The 18,875-nt window shown below is 39.9% G+C and overlaps 1 protein-coding gene across 1 annotated transcript in view; it reads left to right on the top strand.

Annotated features, from left to right (window-relative positions):
* The window catches only part of KDR (kinase insert domain receptor), a 47,946-nt gene that overhangs the window by 9,579 nt on the left and 19,492 nt on the right, over positions 1-18,875 (top strand). The window contains exons 4-17 of the mRNA XM_017875105.1: positions 632-762; positions 999-1,167; positions 2,179-2,318; positions 2,963-3,140; positions 5,639-5,753; positions 5,841-6,004; positions 8,513-8,669; positions 9,595-9,718; positions 10,452-10,560; positions 11,718-12,059; positions 14,218-14,364; positions 14,698-14,829; positions 17,881-17,987; positions 18,397-18,532. Coding sequence (XP_017730594.1) covers positions 632-762; positions 999-1,167; positions 2,179-2,318; positions 2,963-3,140; positions 5,639-5,753; positions 5,841-6,004; positions 8,513-8,669; positions 9,595-9,718; positions 10,452-10,560; positions 11,718-12,059; positions 14,218-14,364; positions 14,698-14,829; positions 17,881-17,987; positions 18,397-18,532 — 2,151 coding nt within the window. The remainder of the gene's footprint in view (positions 1-631; positions 763-998; positions 1,168-2,178; positions 2,319-2,962; positions 3,141-5,638; positions 5,754-5,840; positions 6,005-8,512; positions 8,670-9,594; positions 9,719-10,451; positions 10,561-11,717; positions 12,060-14,217; positions 14,365-14,697; positions 14,830-17,880; positions 17,988-18,396; positions 18,533-18,875) is intronic.

Below are 18,875 nucleotides of genomic sequence, written 5' to 3'. Positions count from 1 at the left end.
GCAAAAACAATTAAACATGATTTTAGAAAGAATCATATCCCTAGTCTTCAGAATCTTAAAATGCTCCCATAAAAGGTCCTCTTGAATAACCAAATTCAAAAATGTTAGTTGTTTCCTGTTAATCTAAAGATCCTTTGGGATCCATTCATTTATTTTCATGGAATTTACATTATTTACCTAAAGAGAGAGCACGTGAGTATTTTAAACATCAGTAAAACTTGTTGGTAAAGTGTATAGATTTAACTTTAAATTTTAAAGTAAATATTATCCTTCTTTTTGAAAAAAATATGATTAATCTTTTAAAATGTGAGATCTATAAAAATATATTCTACTTGTCAATAAACCTTGTGAAAGGAGTCAATCTCAACTGGGAGTTTTTTTCAAAATTTTTATACACACAAATACATACACATGCATGTGCGCGCACACACACACACACACCCATCCAAGTGTGGAGCCAGATGTCTTGGAGCCAGATGTCTATCAATAGAATAAGCTATGGATGTCTTTGCTTGTGTGAAGTGTCACTTCCAGTCATTCACTTGTCTGGTTAGAGTTTAGGAACCTGAAAAATGACCAACTTTTCTAGTAAATACCATTAACTCATTAATAAAACTAAATTTTCTTCTAGATTACAGATCTCCATTTATTGCTTCTGTTAGTGACCAACATGGAGTCGTGTACATTACTGAGAACAAAAACAAAACTGTGGTGATTCCATGTCTCGGGTCCATTTCAAATCTCAACGTGTCACTTTGTGCAGTAAGTTGCATCTCCTCCAATTGTCTCTTAAGTTTTTATATTTTTAAGCTAATAGTAAGATGGGTAGCCTGTTTATAATATTCACAATGAATTTTCAGGATCCTTTACGAAGGGTGAAATACACTGAATAAAACTAATTAGTATTCTTAAAATAAGATGAATTCTTCAGTGATCATTGTACATGGCTCTCATTTTGGTACTGGATTAAATATTTGGTATTTCTTTTTATTACCCAGAGGTACCCAGAAAAGAGATTTGTTCCTGATGGTAACAGAATTTCCTGGGACAGCAAGAAGGGCTTTACTATTCCCAGCTATATGATCAGCTATGCTGGCATGGTCTTCTGTGAAGCAAAAATTAATGATGAAAGTTACCAGTCTATTATGTACATAGTCGTGGTTGTAGGTAAGAGGAAAGTTCCTTTCCATATCATTAATAACAGATAGTAGAGAGTAACTCCTTGTATTAAGATCTTGGAGATAACGATGTACAGTGAAGAAGGATATTGAAAAGTATAGGAACTCAGGATATGGTGTTGGGCAATTCATCCGCTCTTCTCTACCAAATAAACCCATGTGCAATTGAGGTTGTCTCTTTTCTTGCCAAGATCAAGGATGAAAAAGAATTTTTTTTTTAAAAAAGGATGAAAATGAATGGTATTACTGGAACTCATTTTATGAAAAATTCAATGTTCAGAGCATTGCTTGCTATCAATTATTTCAATTATACCTATTTTATGGAAACTTCAGCAGTTTGCTAAAGCTGGCCCTACTGGCTTAGGGCTACTGACCTCTGAAAGTTTACTACTTTTCTATCCACTGGGTTACAACATCTTTGAGATCTGTGAAGGTAGTGCTTTGTAAATCTCCGTTGGCCATTTTCCTTGGAGCTACCAAATATTGGTGAGGCCTGCAAGGAAACAGTTTGTGGGCGTTGCGTTTAAAGTTGTTAATTTTACTAAGAAAAGTAAAGTTGGTCGTCTTGGGGCGGCGGTTGCTCAAGCCCCCGTAATCCCAGCAACTTTGGAGGCCGAGATGGGGTGGATTCAACAGGTCAGGAGAATCGAGACCATCCTGGCTAAAACACGTGGAAAACGCCGTCTCTACTAAAAAAAATACAAAAAAACTAGCCAGGCCGAGGGAGCGGGCCCGGCCTGTAGTCCCCAGCTACGCGGGAGGCTGAGGCCAGAAGAATGCGTAACCGCGAAGGGGCAAAGGAAGCTTACAGTGAGCTAAGATCGCGGTCCACTGCAACTCCAGCTTGGGCGACAGAGGCAAGACTCTGTCCTCAACAAAAAAATAAAAATATAAAAAAAATAAATTATTAAAAATATAAATAATTAATTTTTTTGTGCAATATTAACAAGGCTTTATTTTCTCTCTCATGTCTGGTGTTTTTTCAATTTACTTGCTCTAGGGTATAGGATTTATGATGTGGTTCTGAATCCGTCTCATGGAGTTGAACTATCTGTTGGAGAGAAGCTTGTCTTAAATTGTACAGCAAGAACTGAACTAAATGTGGGGATTGACTTCAACTGGGAATACCCTTCTTCAAAGGTAACACTAATGATTCAAAGCCAGACCTCCAAATACTTAGATAATAAGCCCCAATGAAGTTTGCTTGAGAGATAGGGGCCTCTTTGGCCAGATAAAATTTAAAAACCTTAAAACACACACACACACACACACACACACACACACACACACACACACACAAGTTAAGGGAATTGCAGAACAGATAGCACCCACAAAAAGGTGAAATATCAGGAATTTTGTCCTGTTCTGCAACAGTCAGTCTATGAATATTAGTTTTCTCTAGATGATTACATCTTTCTACATTATGTCATTTCTCTTTTCTCCAAAGTTTTTGATCTACATTCCTTTTAAGGGAATTTCTCTTTAAGAGGTGGCATGAGATACACTGCTCCTTAAACAGTGGTCACATTTACTTGTGTTTCTGCAGTTTATATCCATCTCATTTTCGCCATGTGAGGTTTGAAAAATCCTAATTCAGTTGGTTCCATTTATTTCTCCTGAAACCAAATACATCGTTGGCTGCATGAGGTTAAAAGTTCTGGTGTCCCTGTTATTAGCATTAACTAATGTTTACCAAAGGCCAAGATTTAATTCTCTGTGTTACTAGAAGTTATTGGGTAATGTTATATGCTGTGCTTTGGACGTTCAGTCAACTCTTTTTTCAGCATCAGCATAAGAAACTTGTAATCCGAGATCTAAAAACCCAGTCTGGGAGTGAGATGAAGAAATTTTTGAGCACCTTAACTATAGATGGTGTAACCCGGGGTGACCAAGGATTGTACACCTGTGCAGCGTCCAGTGGGCTGATGACCAAGAAGAACAGCACATTTGTCAGGGTCCATGGTAAGTTGTGGTCTCCTTAGAAATAATTCTGTGCCTTGACAAGTGAGATAGTTTAAATAAATTTAGGTCACTTAGTGATTCCTAGTTTGTTCATTCAGAAGATACTTCCTAGTTCTTCTTGTTAGGGAGGCCACATGACCTAGAGGTCAAGAGCATAGCTTTGTAGTCAGGAACTTGGGTTCAAATCTCAACTTTAAAGATGAGATGTGCTGATATATAGTAAGAGCTCACTTAGTATTACTTATTATAGTTGTTGCTGCTATTAGGATTGTTACTATGATAAATAGTATTAGCTAGGGTAGTTTTTAAATTTTTGTTTTATTGTAAGGCTGAGAGGCCTACCTGAATAAGCGTGAGCTTTGCAAACTGGGGAAATATTTAGCAATATATAGTTGGACCTGCGAACAATTCAGGGGTTAGGGGAACTGACCCTCCCTCTGCAGTCAAAATTCCATGTATAGGCCTGGTGTGGTGGCTCATGCCTGTAATCCCAGCACTCTGGGAGGTGGACGTGGGTGGATCACCTGAGGTCAGGAGTTCGAAACCAGCCTGGTCAAAATGGTGAAACCCCATCTCTACTAAAAATCCAAAAATTAGCCTGGCGTGGTGGTGGGAGCTTATAATCCCAGCTACTCAGGAGGCTGAGGCAGAAGAATTGCTTGAACCCAGGAGGCGGAGGTTGCCGTGAGCCGAGATCATGCCATTGCACCCCAGCCTAGGCAACAAGAGCAAAACGCCTTCTCAAAAAAAAGAAAAAAACAAGGTATAACTTTTGACTTCCACAAAATGTAAATAATGACCTACTGTTGACTGGAAGCCTTACTGCTACATAAACAGTCAATTAACACATATTTCATATGTTATATGTATTATATACCGTATTCTTATAATAAAGCTAGAGAAAAGAAAATGTTATTAAGAAGATCATAAGGAAGAGAAAATATATTTACTGCTCATTAAGTGTAAGTGGATCATCATAAAAGTCTCCATCCTTGTCTTCACATTGAGAAGGCTGAGGAAAAGTGGGAAGAGAAGGGGGTGGTTTTGCTGTCTCGGGTGGCAGAGGTGGAAGAAAATCTGCTTATAAGTGGACTCATGCAGTTCAAATTTGTGTTGTTTAAGGGTCAACTGTAATTGAACTGGAATTACATTGAACTGGCTTTGAGTAAATCACCTTAATTTTGTGTTTATTCTCTTTCATTTACATAAATGTCTGAGTTTACATGGTAATTTGTGTGGCATCCTACTTATAAGCCTTGGAAAGGATTTTGGATTTTATATCATGAGAATGCATCAATAAAGTGAAATTTTAAAAATACCTTAGATAATACTATTTATTTGAGTTGTAATCATAAAAGTGGCAACAACTACAACAAGTATGATTTAGTGAGCCTTTACTTTATTAGCTCATCTCATCTTAGTAGTTGAGATTGGAACTCAAGTTCCTGACTACAAAGCTATGCTCTTGACCTCTAGGTTATATGGCATCCCTAGCAAGAACTTGAAAGTTTCTTCTGAATGAACAAAATAGAAATCACTAAGTGTCCTAAATTTATTTAAATTATTTCACTTGCCAAGATGCACTTGCCAAAATACACAGAGAGAGACGTGTTCTGGCTTATGTTTTTATAGAAGTACTCTTGTTCTCCAAGATACTTCAGGGAAATAGGGGGAGAAACAAGGAGGTCAGTTGAGAGGCTAATTACATTTATCCAGGTGAGAGTTGAGGAGTGGCTTGGACAAGGGTAGTTGAGGTAGAGATAGTGAGAAGTGATCTGCTTCTGGATATATTTCAAAGGTAGAGTCAACCGGGTCTGCTGATCAATTCATTGGTTGTGGAGTATAAGGGAAAAAGAGTGGAAGCATGAGCAACTGAGTAAATGGTGGTGGTATTTACTGAGATGGCAAAGATCGAGGAGGCAGTGAAATTTAGGGAAACAGTGTTAGATATGTTTCTCAGGAGATGCCTATTAAACATCCAAGTGGAAATGTTTAATATATCAACCTGGAACCCAGAGGAGTCAGGGCAGAAGACACATATTTAGGAGGTATGTGAATGATACTGTAAACTTGAGGCTAGAGGAAGGTGTAAATAAAGAGGAGGTCTGAGGATTGAGTCCTGGGGCCTATTAACACATGGTGGAAGAGGTGTGTGGAGTGTGTGTTGGGAGCAGAGGAGAAGGAGCACCCAAGCATCCCTGGGGGACTTAGAGAAAGCTGCACAGAGGAATAAGTGTTTGAGTTGAGACTTGAGCAATCACTAGGCTTGTGGGAGTGCACTAGTGGGGAGAGAAAAGCAAATGCAAGCACAGGAGGTGTGGGAGAAACACGGGAGGGGTGGGAGAAGCTGAAATGTGACCCACTGAAAGGTAGTACATGGAATCTTGGAACTGCAGCTAGTCAGACCCTCAATGTTTTTGATGTTTCATTTGAAATGAAAAACTAAACCAAATGACCATTTACAATAAGCTAACATTTTAAAAAAAATTTTCTTGCAGAAAAACCTTTTGTTGCTTTTGGAAGTGGCATGGAATCTCTGGTGGAAGCCACGGTGGGGGAGCGCGTCAGAATCCCTGTGAAGTACCTTGGTTACCCACCCCCAGAAATAAAATGGTAACTACTGGAAATAAACACAAAGCATCATTTCATGTGAGAGCAAATCCTTCGACTGTACTAATTCCTGAGAATTCTTTTTCATAGGTATAAAAATGGAATACCCCTTGAGTCCAATCACACAGTTAAAGTGGGGCATGTACTGACGATTATGGAAGTGAGCGAAAGAGACACAGGAAATTACACTGTCATCCTTACCAATCCCATTTCAAAGGAGAAGCAGAGTCACGTGGTCTCTCTGGTTGTGTATGGTGAGTCCATTCAATTTTCCTCTCTGCCCAAGATTTATTATGATACATTGTCTTCCTAATCAGCCAAGCCACCATTCCTCTGTCTCCAGCTGCTTCACTCACATCATGGCTGGGCCTATGTACAAAAGTCATTTGGGGTGGTGAAGCTGAAGTGAAATGTAGGACTGTGTGCTCTGGCCATGTTTGTTTAAGAGGCCATGTAAATGAGCTTCGTGGTGGTCAAATGCAAGATTAAAGTAGTGATACCCTCGATAGTTTAAATGTTGTGGAAAAATAATGCCCACAGGGACCGTTGTCAAGTTAAGTTATACTACAGTGTTCCCCTCTCATGGAATTGCCCACCTGGCACACAGATGTGTAAGACCCTTCTCCTTAGATTTTGTGCAAAGCTTCTAGTTTGATATTGCAGTTGATGTATCAGTGAGGTACAGGCAGATTCCAACTCTGAAGGCTTTTGAAGTTGACATTGTTGGGTTGGTTGGGAGCTTTTTTTTCCTTTTTGACAGGAGTTCAGGATCTGATTTTGAGTCTGTAAAGGAAAATAGTACGTTTTGATTTAAAGATGATTTGAACTTTGTTTTCTGAAACTGAAAGGTACAAATAAGTATTTGGAATGGAGTGGTGAGAAGGGTGCCATGGTCAAGTGAGTGTGAGAGGTGCTAAGGTGATGTGTAGATTTGTAACAGGTTTCTTTATTGCAGGGACTTCTCAGAACCTTTTATATACTAATGTATATTGGTATTCTCCAGGGGGAGAGACATAGCGTATTCAAGGTTTAACAAACCTATTTGACTGGAGCATCATTTTTCCCCTGAACAAATTCATTAATCTCTCACTCCAAACAGTTTGAGAAATGCTTCTCTGTTGTAATTCTTTGTTCCCCCTTCTGGTATGGCATATTAAAACTTCAGGATATTTTCCCATGACATTAAGGTGCTTCCCTATGTGTCCTGATACTCTTCTATAGGCCGCTGAACTTGACATTATTTTTTTTTTCAGGGAATATTTTAAAGATAGGTTGGGCGCGGTGGTTCACATTCGTAATCCCAGCACTTTGGGAGGCCAAGGTGGATGGATCACCTGAGGTCAGAAGTTCAAGATCAGCCTGGCCAACATGATGAAATCCCATCTCTACTAAAAATACAAAAATTAGCCAGGCGTGATGGTGGGCGCCTGTAATCCCAGCTACTTGGGAGGCTGAGGCAGGAGAATCACTTGAACCCAGGAGGTGGAGGTTGCAGTGAGCCGAGATTGTACTCCAGCCTGGGTGACAAGAGCAAAACTCCACCTCAAAAAAAAAACAAACAAGATAACAGGTTCCACAGAGGTTGTTCAGAAGCAGCATAGGTGTAGGGGACTGGGGAGAGGAGAAACTGGAAAGTGTTTAAGTAGGATGGGAGGAGAAAATGAACAGGAAATAAAAACAAAACATGGACAGCAAATAGCCCATTTCATCAGTTCATGAAGCCACTAAATATTTTATTCACTTTAGCATATACTCTGCTATGTGAAATAAACATAAAAAAGAAGTCACGTCTTGAAAGCATAACCTGAGGCTTTAAGTTGACAGTAATAAGGAAATAGTTTTGACTTTGGAGTCAAAAAAGAAAGAAAGGAAAAAGGGAGAGAAGAAAGAAGGAAGTGAGAGAAGGGAGAAGGAAGAAAGGGGAAGAGGGAAAGGGAGTGGAGAGGGAGGGAGGAAGGAAGAGGGAGAGGGAATGAAAGACTCAGATGGTGGTGGCAGTAATGCATTCTCTAAAGATTTACGCCTTCCTTTAACATGAGGTGGTTTACGTGTTTGGGTTCAGAAGTCAGAGCGTCTAGGTTTGTTCCAGGTTTTGCCGTTCGTTAACTGAGTGACCTTGGGCAAGTCATTTTCTTCTGTGTTTCATTTTTTCTCATGTATAAAGCTGAGGATAGTAATAGTGGTTGTGAGGATTAAGTGAATGAATTCATGCAAAGCACTTCAAACAATGCTTGGCACATAATAAATGTATTTACTGTGCTATTTCAGCTATTTTCTGTAGCCTTTCCTTGATCTTGTGAACTTGAGAGGACAGAGAGAACTATCTCTGTAATGCAGATGAGAGGCACAGGATTTCAACACTTGCATAAAGTCATTCAACTTGTTAGTTTATTAGCTTATTGCCATTTTTATTTTATTTTATTTTGTTATTTTATTCAATTTCTTTTTTTTTTTTTTGGTAGAGATGGGGTCTCACCATGTGGCCTAGGCTGGTCTTGATCTCCTGGGCTTAAGTGATCCACATACCTTGGCCTCCCAAAATACTGAGATTATAGGCATGAGCCCCCATGCCTGGCTAGTTGTTATTTTTATGAGTATCACTAGAACTCAGGTCTCTTGTTTCCACATCTAAGTGTTCTTCAAAAAAGAAAGTGGAAGCAAAATCATATGCTTAAAGAAAGTCAGCTTTAGTTGCTGAAATCCTCTATTTCCCATTCTTCAAAGCTGATTGACAATTCAAAAGTTGTTTTTCCTATCTTCAGTCCCACCCCAGATTGGTGAGAAATCTCTGATCTCTCCTGTGGATTCCTACCAGTATGGCACCACTCAAACGCTGACGTGTACGGTCTATGCCATTCCTCCCCCGCATCACATCCACTGGTATTGGCAGTTGGAGGAAGAGTGCCCCAACGAGCCCAGGTGAGTAAGACCACACACTCTTTGCTTTCCTGCCATCTTGCATTTCTTACAGCTGAGCTATGATATGACTCCATCCTAAATGGAGAAGCCTAAACAGAAGAAAGTTTTCTCTCAAGAGGTAGCCTGAATCTCCATCCATCTTTCTCTGTGTCTTACATTTTAAGGGAAGTCTTTGCTTGGAGTATCCTACTTTGGGATTAGCTAACCTCAGCCTTGTTAGGTTATCCCTGAGGTACACTTCTCCAAACACAGGCCATTTGCTCAGTTTGCTAATTGCCAGTCTTTGTTTTTTTTCCCAATACCAATCAACTGGTGAATATCACATCACTCCTTCTTGTCTGTGTGAAGATCCATCTCTCAGAGGAAATGCTGATAGATGAGAGGCAGTGATAGACCCAGCCCCAGTCCTCAGGGTCTCAGGCCCAGCTTATCATGCTCTGACACAAGTCCAGACATCCTTAGGGAAAAACACAACAGCAGCAGCCAACCCACCACCACCCTAAGCAGTCCACTTCCTGTTGTTGTTTTTGAAATGGCCACTACGAGCTTCTTCCTCAGCTGCTGATCATTTCCTTCACGGAGACCATGGTCCCAGAGAAATTACTTTAAGGAGCCCAGTGGTTTCTAAGTTTCCTTGCCTTCCTTTGAACTAAATTAACTTGAATTGTCTTGTCAATCCAATTTATGAATGAGGTTTGTTCCCAGAATAGCTGCTTCCCTCCCGTATCCTGAATGAATCTACCTAGAACCTTTTCCTTCATAGTCAATGCCTATTTTTAATTGGCGCCAAGTCTTGTACCATGGTAGGCTGCATTGGAAGTTATTTCTAAGAACAGAATAACCAAAGTCTGAATCTTTTCCTTACTCTTGACTAGAAGTAAAGAAAAATTAAATCATAATATGCTCTGTTATCTCTTTCTTATAGCCAAGCTGTCTCAGTGACAAACCCATACCCTTGTGAAGAATGGAGAAGTGTGGAGGACTTCCAGGGAGGAAATAAAATTGAAGTCAGTAAAAATCAATTTGCTCTAATTGAAGGAAAAAACAAAGTGAGTTTGAAGTTTTAAAATTTGAAAATCTCTCTTTAATGGAAGGATGCTACAATAATATGTGAGGCATATTGGAGATTAATAATCAAATAGTCTAGGTGATAAAATAATAGCATATTAAGTCACTTTGAAAACACCATAGACTTTTAGCCATACCATTAACTTATTAATAGCTTATTAGAGAAAAATAAAAGGTCTATGACGTTAAATGTATGCATCTGTGTAGGGTGATTTTGATTTTATAAACATGAGAATGAAAAAATGTGTATCATATATTGAAACACATCAATAGTTTCATGGTTTCCAAAGCCCTTTTTATATAATGTGTAAGCTCCACAGCAGCATCATTATACAAATTGAGTAAGTATCCCAAACCTGAAAACCCCAAATCCAAAATGCTTCAAATTCTGAACTTTTTGAGTGCCGACCTGATGCTCAAAGGAAATGCTTGTTGGAGCATTTTGGATTTTCAGATTAGAGATGCTCAACTGGTAAGTATACAATGCAAATATTCCAAAATCCAGAAAATTCCAAAATCCAAAATACTTTTGGTCCCAAGCATTTTGAATAAGGGATACTCAACCTGTAATAGCATAAATTCGAAAGTGTCCAATCACTGCGGAAGTGGGAATGGCATAGGCAGGTTGGAGTGATTGTGGAGACTGCTGGACTGAGTACTTGTGCACAAACAAGCTGCATTGTTTATGGCCTGAGAGTTGTTTTTCCCCCACAGACTGTAAGTACCCTTGTTATCCAAGCGGCAAATGTGTCAGCTTTGTACAAATGTGAAGCGGTCAACAAAGTCGGGAGAGGAGAGAGGGTGATCTCCTTCCACGTGACCAGTAAGTACTCTTCTCTGGAGGGTTGGGTTGGATCACTCACACAGTGGGTACTAAGCTGTGTAATTCCTGTTGTTTTTGCCATTCATGTGAGTGGCATGGCATTTAGGAAAGAGGATTTGGATTGATCATTGATGCTTTCATTCATAAATTAAAACTCCTCAGATATCTCCTGGGCTTAAGTCAGTGCTTCTAACTTCACTGCAGAGAGAATGGTTTCACAGATGCTTTAAACCACAAGCTCTGTGTCGTTATTTACATCTCCGTCTTCAGAGTCTGGCACAGTGCATGGCTTATTGAGCTTCAGTACATATTGGTGGGCTTGCTGTGGAGCATTTGATAAGGGTGGGCTTTCTGGAGGCAATCAGAATGACATAGGAGCAGTGCCCTCCCAATGCTGCTGATTCTGCCTGTGCATCTTAGTTTGATGGATAAGCTTTAGCTGATTGTGCTGAATGGAATATTATAGTCAGGGCTAATTCATTGGCATAAATGTAGCTTTCATATCATTGAGTGTTAGTGTTAATGAAGACCTAATTTTTTTTTTTTTTTTTTGAGACGGAGTCTTGCTCTGCCGCCCAGGCTGGAGTGCAGTGGCCGGCTCTCAGCTCACTGCAAGCTCCGCCTCCCGGGTTCATGCCATTCTCCTGTCTCAGCCTCCCGAGTAGCTGGGACTACAGGCGCCCGCCTCGTCGCCTGGCTAGTTTTTTTTTGTATTTTTTAGTAGAGACGGGGTTTCACAGTATTAGCCAGGATGGTCTCGATCTCCTGACCTCGTGATCTGCCCGTCTCGGCCTCCCAAAGTGCTGGGATTACAGGCTTGAGCCACCGCGCCCGGCCGAAGACCTAATTTTTAAAATTCTGTTAGGATTATAGATTTTGCTTTGGATTTTTAAAATATTAAACATTGCGTAGAGTTCACAGTGGAGATGTGGTAAATATCTGAGGAATTCATTTACATTTTCAAGTAATATGTTTTAGCCAAATAAGATATTTTGGAACCTGAATTATCTAGTTTGTTTGTCAAGTTGTAGTACATCACCTGGAACTGATAGAGCTTCATTTCTTTTGGTACTTTGTAGTAGTCTGAAAGCAGCAAGATGATAGTGAGCTGTACCAAGTTAAATCACCATTCAGTAACTATGGTCTTTACATTTTAGGGGGTCCTGAAATTACTTTGCAACCTGACTTGCAGCCCACTGAGCAGGAGAGCGTGTCTTTGTGGTGTACTGCAGACAAATCTACGTTTGAGAACCTCACATGGTACAAGCTTGGTCCACAGCCTCTGCCAGTCCACGTGGGAGAGTTGCCCACACCTGTTTGCAAGAACTTGGATACTCTTTGGAAATTGAATGCCACTATATTCTCTAATAGCACAAATGACATTTTGATCATGGAGCTTAAGAATGCATCCTTGCAGGACCAAGGAGACTATGTCTGCCTTGCTCAAGACAGGAAGACCAAGAAAAGACATTGCGTGGTCAGGCAGCTCACAGTCCTCGGTAGGGAGACAATTCTGGATCATTGTGCAGGGGCAGTTGGAATGCCTTAAATGTAGTGCAATTCAGGTGCTATGCAAAGATTACTGTCCTCTAGGAGATTATGTTGTAAACTGGTGCACACTTCTTCACCGAAAATCCTGAGGCAGAAAGAAGCTACTAATAATGAAATGATGTATTGAAAAGAGAAAATAACAAAACCTGATGATGGAGTAATTCACTAGTATATGCAAGGGATTAGCTTGAACCAGGGAAACTTCTGCCTTATCTTGGGCATCCATTTATTTAAACAGATGCATATTTGTGGAATGCCTGCTATGAGCTAGGAGAGTCTCAGAAATTCACAGTGGTAAACATGAAGGAAAGGAGGGGAACATAGGGAACCACTGGGAAGTCACAGCACAGTGAGGTCTCTGTGTCCATGAGGACAGGAATTGTTCTCTGTTTTGCTCCCTGCTGTAGCTCTAGTCATACAGCATAGCAGCATACAGTAAGTGCTCAAAAAGGCACCTGCTTCATGAAGAGTGGGATGATGGGCTGAGTTTAAGACCTAGAAGATTCCATGGGAAGAAAGCTACATTCTGTCTGTACCTCTGGGTCTGTCTGTACCTCTGGGTCAACCCACATGGTCCAGCATAGTCCAAGGTCAATGGGACGATCACTTCAGTGAGCAGATAGCTCTGTAAATTCCTCCATAGGGGCACTCTCTACCCCTTGTCTAACCTCATGCCTTGTGCAAAAACTGGGCAGCCATGGCTCTGTCTGTGGGAAAATCAGGCAAATTTGGGGAGCATCTCTTTGCACCACTTCTCTCCATTTTCTCTTCTTTTGGTGTCCCTTTCAATTCCTAGGATATATGTGCCCTCTGTTTATTTTTTACTGTTAGAAAGGAAATTGCCCACGTAAATTCATCTATACCACAGTTTGAGGGTAATGTCTTCATCAGAGGCCTTGGTGTATTTGAAGAGGCAGCTTCTGACAGACACTAGCATAAAGTTCGCTAGTTTTAGGACTCAGGTGTCATAAGAAGAGATACTTTGGGGTCAAGCCAGGACCCTTCAAGTCACACCACATAGTTCACCATGGATTTTCTGTTGGCTGGTCTGGCTTCAAGGTTATGGAAGAATCGAGAAAGAGATGTGAAGTAGGCTCCTGGCCTAGCTTTGCCCAGAAAAATATGTGCTCACAGTTAGCTGGTTTGCTTCCTTAAGGACTCGTAACTTGTTTTCCTAAAATCTATTCTTAGAAATAGGCTAGAATCCAGTACATTTGCTTAGACTTCAATGTAGTACGCTGTTCAGGTAATCTCATTTTGCTAAGCGTTGAAGTGGATTTTTTCAGCATGATTCCTTTTGATGTTCAGTTGGTTGGGACAAGATATTTCCACAGCACTTTGATGATCTGAAGAAAGAATAAATCTAAAGTTTTCTTATACATTTGAATAAATACTCATGGGCTTCATTTTCTTTAAAATCCATGACTTCCCTGAGGGTATTGTTGTTTTGCTTGTGTTTTAGTGGAAATAGCACTGAACTGGTTTTTTAGCCTCACCAGATTCAGTAAACAGTTCAACTGTTCACTTAGTTGTAGGGACATGGACAAGTAGTTTAATGTCACTGAACATCATTTATTTCATCTGTGAGATAGCGCTCACAGTCCTATTCTGCTCATTACGTAAGATCAATAGTGAGGAACACAAATTGTATAAACAAAGTTTATAAGAATTGCCAAATAAATGTAAGGCATTATGTGTTGAATGATACTAAAATTTGGCACTTCCAAGAGAAATTTGAAGAGATTCTAGGGTGTCATTGACTAGAACCTTCACAGGAGGGAAGTTTTCAGCTAGGGAGGCTGTGCCTGATTACAGGAAAAGTCCAAAAAGGTGACCCTAAACCTTTCTTTTGTGATGGGATTACCAGCTAGTACCACTAATATGAATGTTAAAAGCTGTTAATTTGTTTTCAGTGTCCTGACTGACTTGTTTCATTTAATTTTACCTGGTGACCAATGGTGCTGTTATTAACTTCTGTGTATGTTCAACCTAATAAATCAACAAGTTCCTTTTTACTAAATTTAAACTGTTTAAAAGTTTGGTGATACTAGAGCCATTTCAAAAGTTACAATTCCATGTTCTGTGATTTTCTTTTTGTGTGTCTAGAGCGCGTGGCACCCATGATCACAGGAAACCTGGAGAATCAGACCACGAGTATTGGGGAAACCATTGAAGTCTCATGCACGGCATCTGGGAATCCCCCTCCACAGATCATGTGGTTTAAAGATAATGAGACCCTTGTAGAAGACTCAGGTAAATAGAACTTGGCTATTACTCTTGGGTTGCAGAACTTACCCAGGGATATGACATAAAAAGCTATGTTATTTCTTGATATAATGTAGAAAAAAAGCAGTATTGGTGTCCACGGCCTGGCTCATTTCATAGACTTGGAATTGGAGTATGGGGCCCTGCTGAATTTTCATGAAAGCCATATAGGAGATTAGTCAGCAGTAGATCCCATGTGACCCTACGAAGTTAGACAATAGAACAAGATGAAGGGCAGCATTTATAGTTTCTAAATTTCCCTAAAAAACTTCACAGACCACATCATCATAAATGAGAATGATCATTTTCTTCCTCTCTTAGGCATTGTATTGAAGGATGGGAACCGGAACCTCACTATTCGCAGAGTGAGGAAGGAGGACGAAGGCCTCTACACCTGCCAGGCATGCAGTGTTCTTGGCTGTGCAAAAGTGGAGGCATTTTTCATAATAGAAGGTCAGTGGGATAAAAAAAAAATGTGGTGCATATACACCACGGAATGCTATGCAGCTGTAAAAAGGAATCTGATCATGTCCTTTGCAGCTGCATGGATGGAGCTGGAAGCCATTATCCTCAGCAAACTAACACAGGAACAGAAAACCAAACACCACACATTCTCACTTATAAGTGGGAGCTGAACAATGTGAACACATAGACACAGGGAAGGGAATAACACACGCTGGGGCCTATTGTAGGGTGGGGAGAGGGAGAGCATCAGGAAAAATAGCTAATGCATGCCGGCCTTAATACCTAGGAGATGGATTAATAGGTGCAGCAAATCACCATGGCACATGTTTACCTGTGTAACAAACCTGAGCATTTTGCACATGTATCCCGGAACTTAAAAGAGAAAAAGAAGGTCAGTGGGAAGTCATAGATGCATTCTGTGGTTTTTTAAAAGATTAGATTGTATCTTAGAGACACATTCACTTTGAGTAGGGTAACTACAGATGATTTTTAATATTCTTTGAACTTTGTAAATTTTCTCAGTAAGTATGTATTCTTTTAAACAGCGAACATAATTAAAGTTGTTATAATTCTGCTTGCATCACATTTCCTGTTCCTGAAGTTCTTATTGTGGAAAAATTCTTAACTAGGCAGGATGAATAGCCTCTTTTCCCTGATTCTGTCTTTGTTTGAATGGCTTGATTAACTTATAGAAATGATGCCTTTATATTTATTTGGAAAAACTTTAGAATTGCTGCCTAATCATGGCAGTCAATGCTATCCAGATAGTCACAAGGATTCCGAGTTTTAATTGGACTAGAAATAATTAAGATTCCCTTCTGAACAATAGACCATTACTCTTCTGAAATGGAGAATTTTTGGTTTTTATCTCAATATGAGTGTATGCAGGAGTGATGTGAAATCTGTCATTTTCTTAGCTAGGAAAAGTAATTTGTGGCAGAATATTTTATCTTAAGAAGTACATCCCTATGACTTTTTTTGTAGCCCACAGGGGAAGAATAAAACTGTGTTGTGTGGGTAAAAGTACGGTATCCAAGGGTAAGAAAGAAGTATGGTGATAGAAGGGATCGATGGATTTCTATGAACTCATCCTAACTTGTCTCTCAAAGCCTAGATTTTGGTCCCTTTACTCTGTCAAATCTATGATGCCAAGTATTGCATCGAGATAGGTTGACATATTTTCAAATGTATAAGCTTATTAGTGTTTCATAAACTACACTTGCAAATAAAGACTTCAAAGACCATGGCAGTTTTGTCATTTCCAAAGTGATTCATGTTTTAGGGCAAATCCACAGAATGACTTCTAGATTGTCTCCGGTGCTCTGCATTACCTCTTGTTGGTGGCCCGCAGCTGGTTACAGATGCCTAACTAGGTAACACTGGCATAGAGATTATAGTTACTTCTTACCTGGAGTGAATGCTAAGAAAGGCAGAGCTAGATATTTAATACTCCTGCTAGGTTCCCAAATGTTATGTGAGAATATTAATATAAAAACACATAGAAAATAGACTCTTTGAACTTTTTATCTTCTATGTACAACTGGACTTTTAAATCTGTGTGTATAAATAGAGAATTACTTCCCTAGGACCACCAGAGAAACAAAATTTACTCCAAGCATAATTGTGCTTGTCTCTCAATGGTTAACTTAACTTTTAGTTTGCAAACCAATGTATTACTTAGTTTGCAAACCAGTTTATTACTTGTCTTCTGCTCTCTTGAGGCTGTAATGGGCCATCTGCACAGCTTGTGGCCCGGTTTGATTCTCCTTGCACTCATCTGATGGGAGGCCCCAAGTGATGACTACTTCCTTATCATCTCTTTGCTAATCACTCTTAGTGGAAAGCCTGCTTCTGCATTTTGTTTCTTCCACTCAGAGCTGTCCTCTGAAGCCCTGGTCATCTGCAGCTTTGCTTGCGGACCTCTAGTTTCCGCTTCTCTTTCCTCTCATGAGTGGTTTGAAACTCCCATTACCAGGCCATGCATGATGTGCTCATCTTGACTCTTCCTTTTCTCCTCACTCAGGCTCCTGCCACAAGGGACGGGGTAGTGTATGTAATGGTTAGTTCATGTTGGATAGGCCTCTTTATCTCTTGACTGAACCACTGGCTAGCTATGTGCCCTCAGTCAAGTAGCTTAAGCTCTCTGATCATCTGTTTCTTCATTTGAAAACTGAGAGTTGTTGAGGAGATTAAGTGGAATGGCATGTTTAAAGTGATAACCGCATAGTAGATACGTGGTCATTAGTAGCTCTCAGGTCAAAAAACTTTATTTCCCTACTTGGTTTCTTATATGATCCTTTTGCAAACTCTGCACAGATGAATATATTGACTATCAGTTTAAAAGAAGACTTTTGTTTTCCTCAAATAGAAATTTTTTTTTCTCTGTAGAGAATGATCTGTTTTCTTTCCATCAAAGACTGCTCTTCCTTTAAACACTTTTTATGTTTGACTTTTAAGGCATTACTATTTCTATGCTTAATTACTTTAGAATTTAATTGTTAGAAGTTTACATGAGCAGTGTTTTGCAAGCTTTACATTTTCCATTAACAATCCTGTAGGCCAGGTATGGTGGCTTATGCCTGTAATCCCTGCACTTTGGGAGGCCAAGGCCGGGGGATGGCTTGAGGCCAGGAGTTCGAGACTAGCCTGGGCAATGTAATGAGACCCTGTCTCTACAGAAAATAAAAGAAAAATTAGCTGGGCTTGGTGGTATGCACCTGTAGTCCCAGCTACTTGGGAGGCTGAGGTGGGAGAATTGCTTGAGCCTAGGAGTTGGAGGCTGCAAGGAGCTATGATTTGTCATGGGACTCTAGCCTGGAGCATAGAAAGAAACCCTGTCTCTAAAAATAAATAAATAAATAAAAATTAAGTTAAAAAAAAGAATTCTGTAGACTCCATTCAAGTTAGGAGTGTGTGACTACTGTCCTCTAGGATTTTTCCAAGTTGGTAAGCTTGGGATCTCGCTTTAGTGCTAAAATTTGTCATCTTACAAAAATATAAGTTTCCAACTGTTGATACCATTTAATTGTGTCTTTCCAGGTGCTCAGGAAAAGACGAACTTGGAAATCATTATTCTAGTAGGCACGGCAGTGATTGCCATGTTCTTCTGGCTACTTCTTGTCATCATCCTACGGACCGTTAAGCGGGTAACAAAATAATTTCCCTTCTGCCCATGCACATTGGTTTTCATGATTAATGAAAACTGATTGGGGTTCTTTGAGTTGTTTCTTCCCATTGTTATTGGCTCAATGGGCACATTTTATTTCAATACAATAACATTCTTGCCCACTTTCTTTTGGCTGGATCTCAGGGATTTAATTGATAGGAAAAGGGCTTGAACTGTCTAGTGTAATTAAGCTTTAAAATCTTAATTCTGAGCTCCTTTGGGGGACAAGGGAAACTAGAAGCAGGGTTATAATAGGACCACTCTCAAACTCCATGAGTTTTGTTGGAAAATGAGACAGGAAAGAGGCTCCAATAAACAGCAATAACAAGCACACAAAACAACAGCCAAACGACAGTGTGTATGTGACTAGAAGGATTGATGCTTTCTAGGCCAATGGAGGGGAACTGAAGACAGGCTACTTGTCCATTGTCATGGATCCTGATGAACTCCCATTGGACGAACACTGTGAACGACTGCCTTATGATGCCAGCAAATGGGAATTCCCCAGAGACCGGCTGAAGCTAGGTGCATTTTCAATTGCTATTAATTTGATATTGTGTTTACCAGGCCGTCTCTTCCTCCATTAGAACGATGACAAATGTGGTGTATTCAGATGTTGGATTCTGGTTTAGAAATATTAATTCCATCTCTTGAATTTGGATAGTCATTCATTTAGCCACTTAGAGGTAGGGTCCCTATGTAGTCATCCAAAGCAGGACATTTGGAGAGTGAAGGGGGAGTTATTAAATAAGTAAGCCAGGACAAAGGAGTAAACTGGACTATCTATGTTAAATTGGGATGTGTGGTCACCCTATCTAGTTGACATCTCTGCATATCACTTTGGTTGTATAGTAATCCAAGTCCGTTT

This window comes from Rhinopithecus bieti, unplaced genomic scaffold (genome assembly GCF_001698545.2).
Source record: "Rhinopithecus bieti isolate Rb0 unplaced genomic scaffold, ASM169854v2 scaffold_7212, whole genome shotgun sequence".
Classification (NCBI taxonomy): domain Eukaryota; kingdom Metazoa; phylum Chordata; class Mammalia; order Primates; family Cercopithecidae; genus Rhinopithecus; species Rhinopithecus bieti.
Note: the sequence above shows the minus strand (reverse complement) of the source record. Positions and strands in the feature narration are given on the sequence as shown.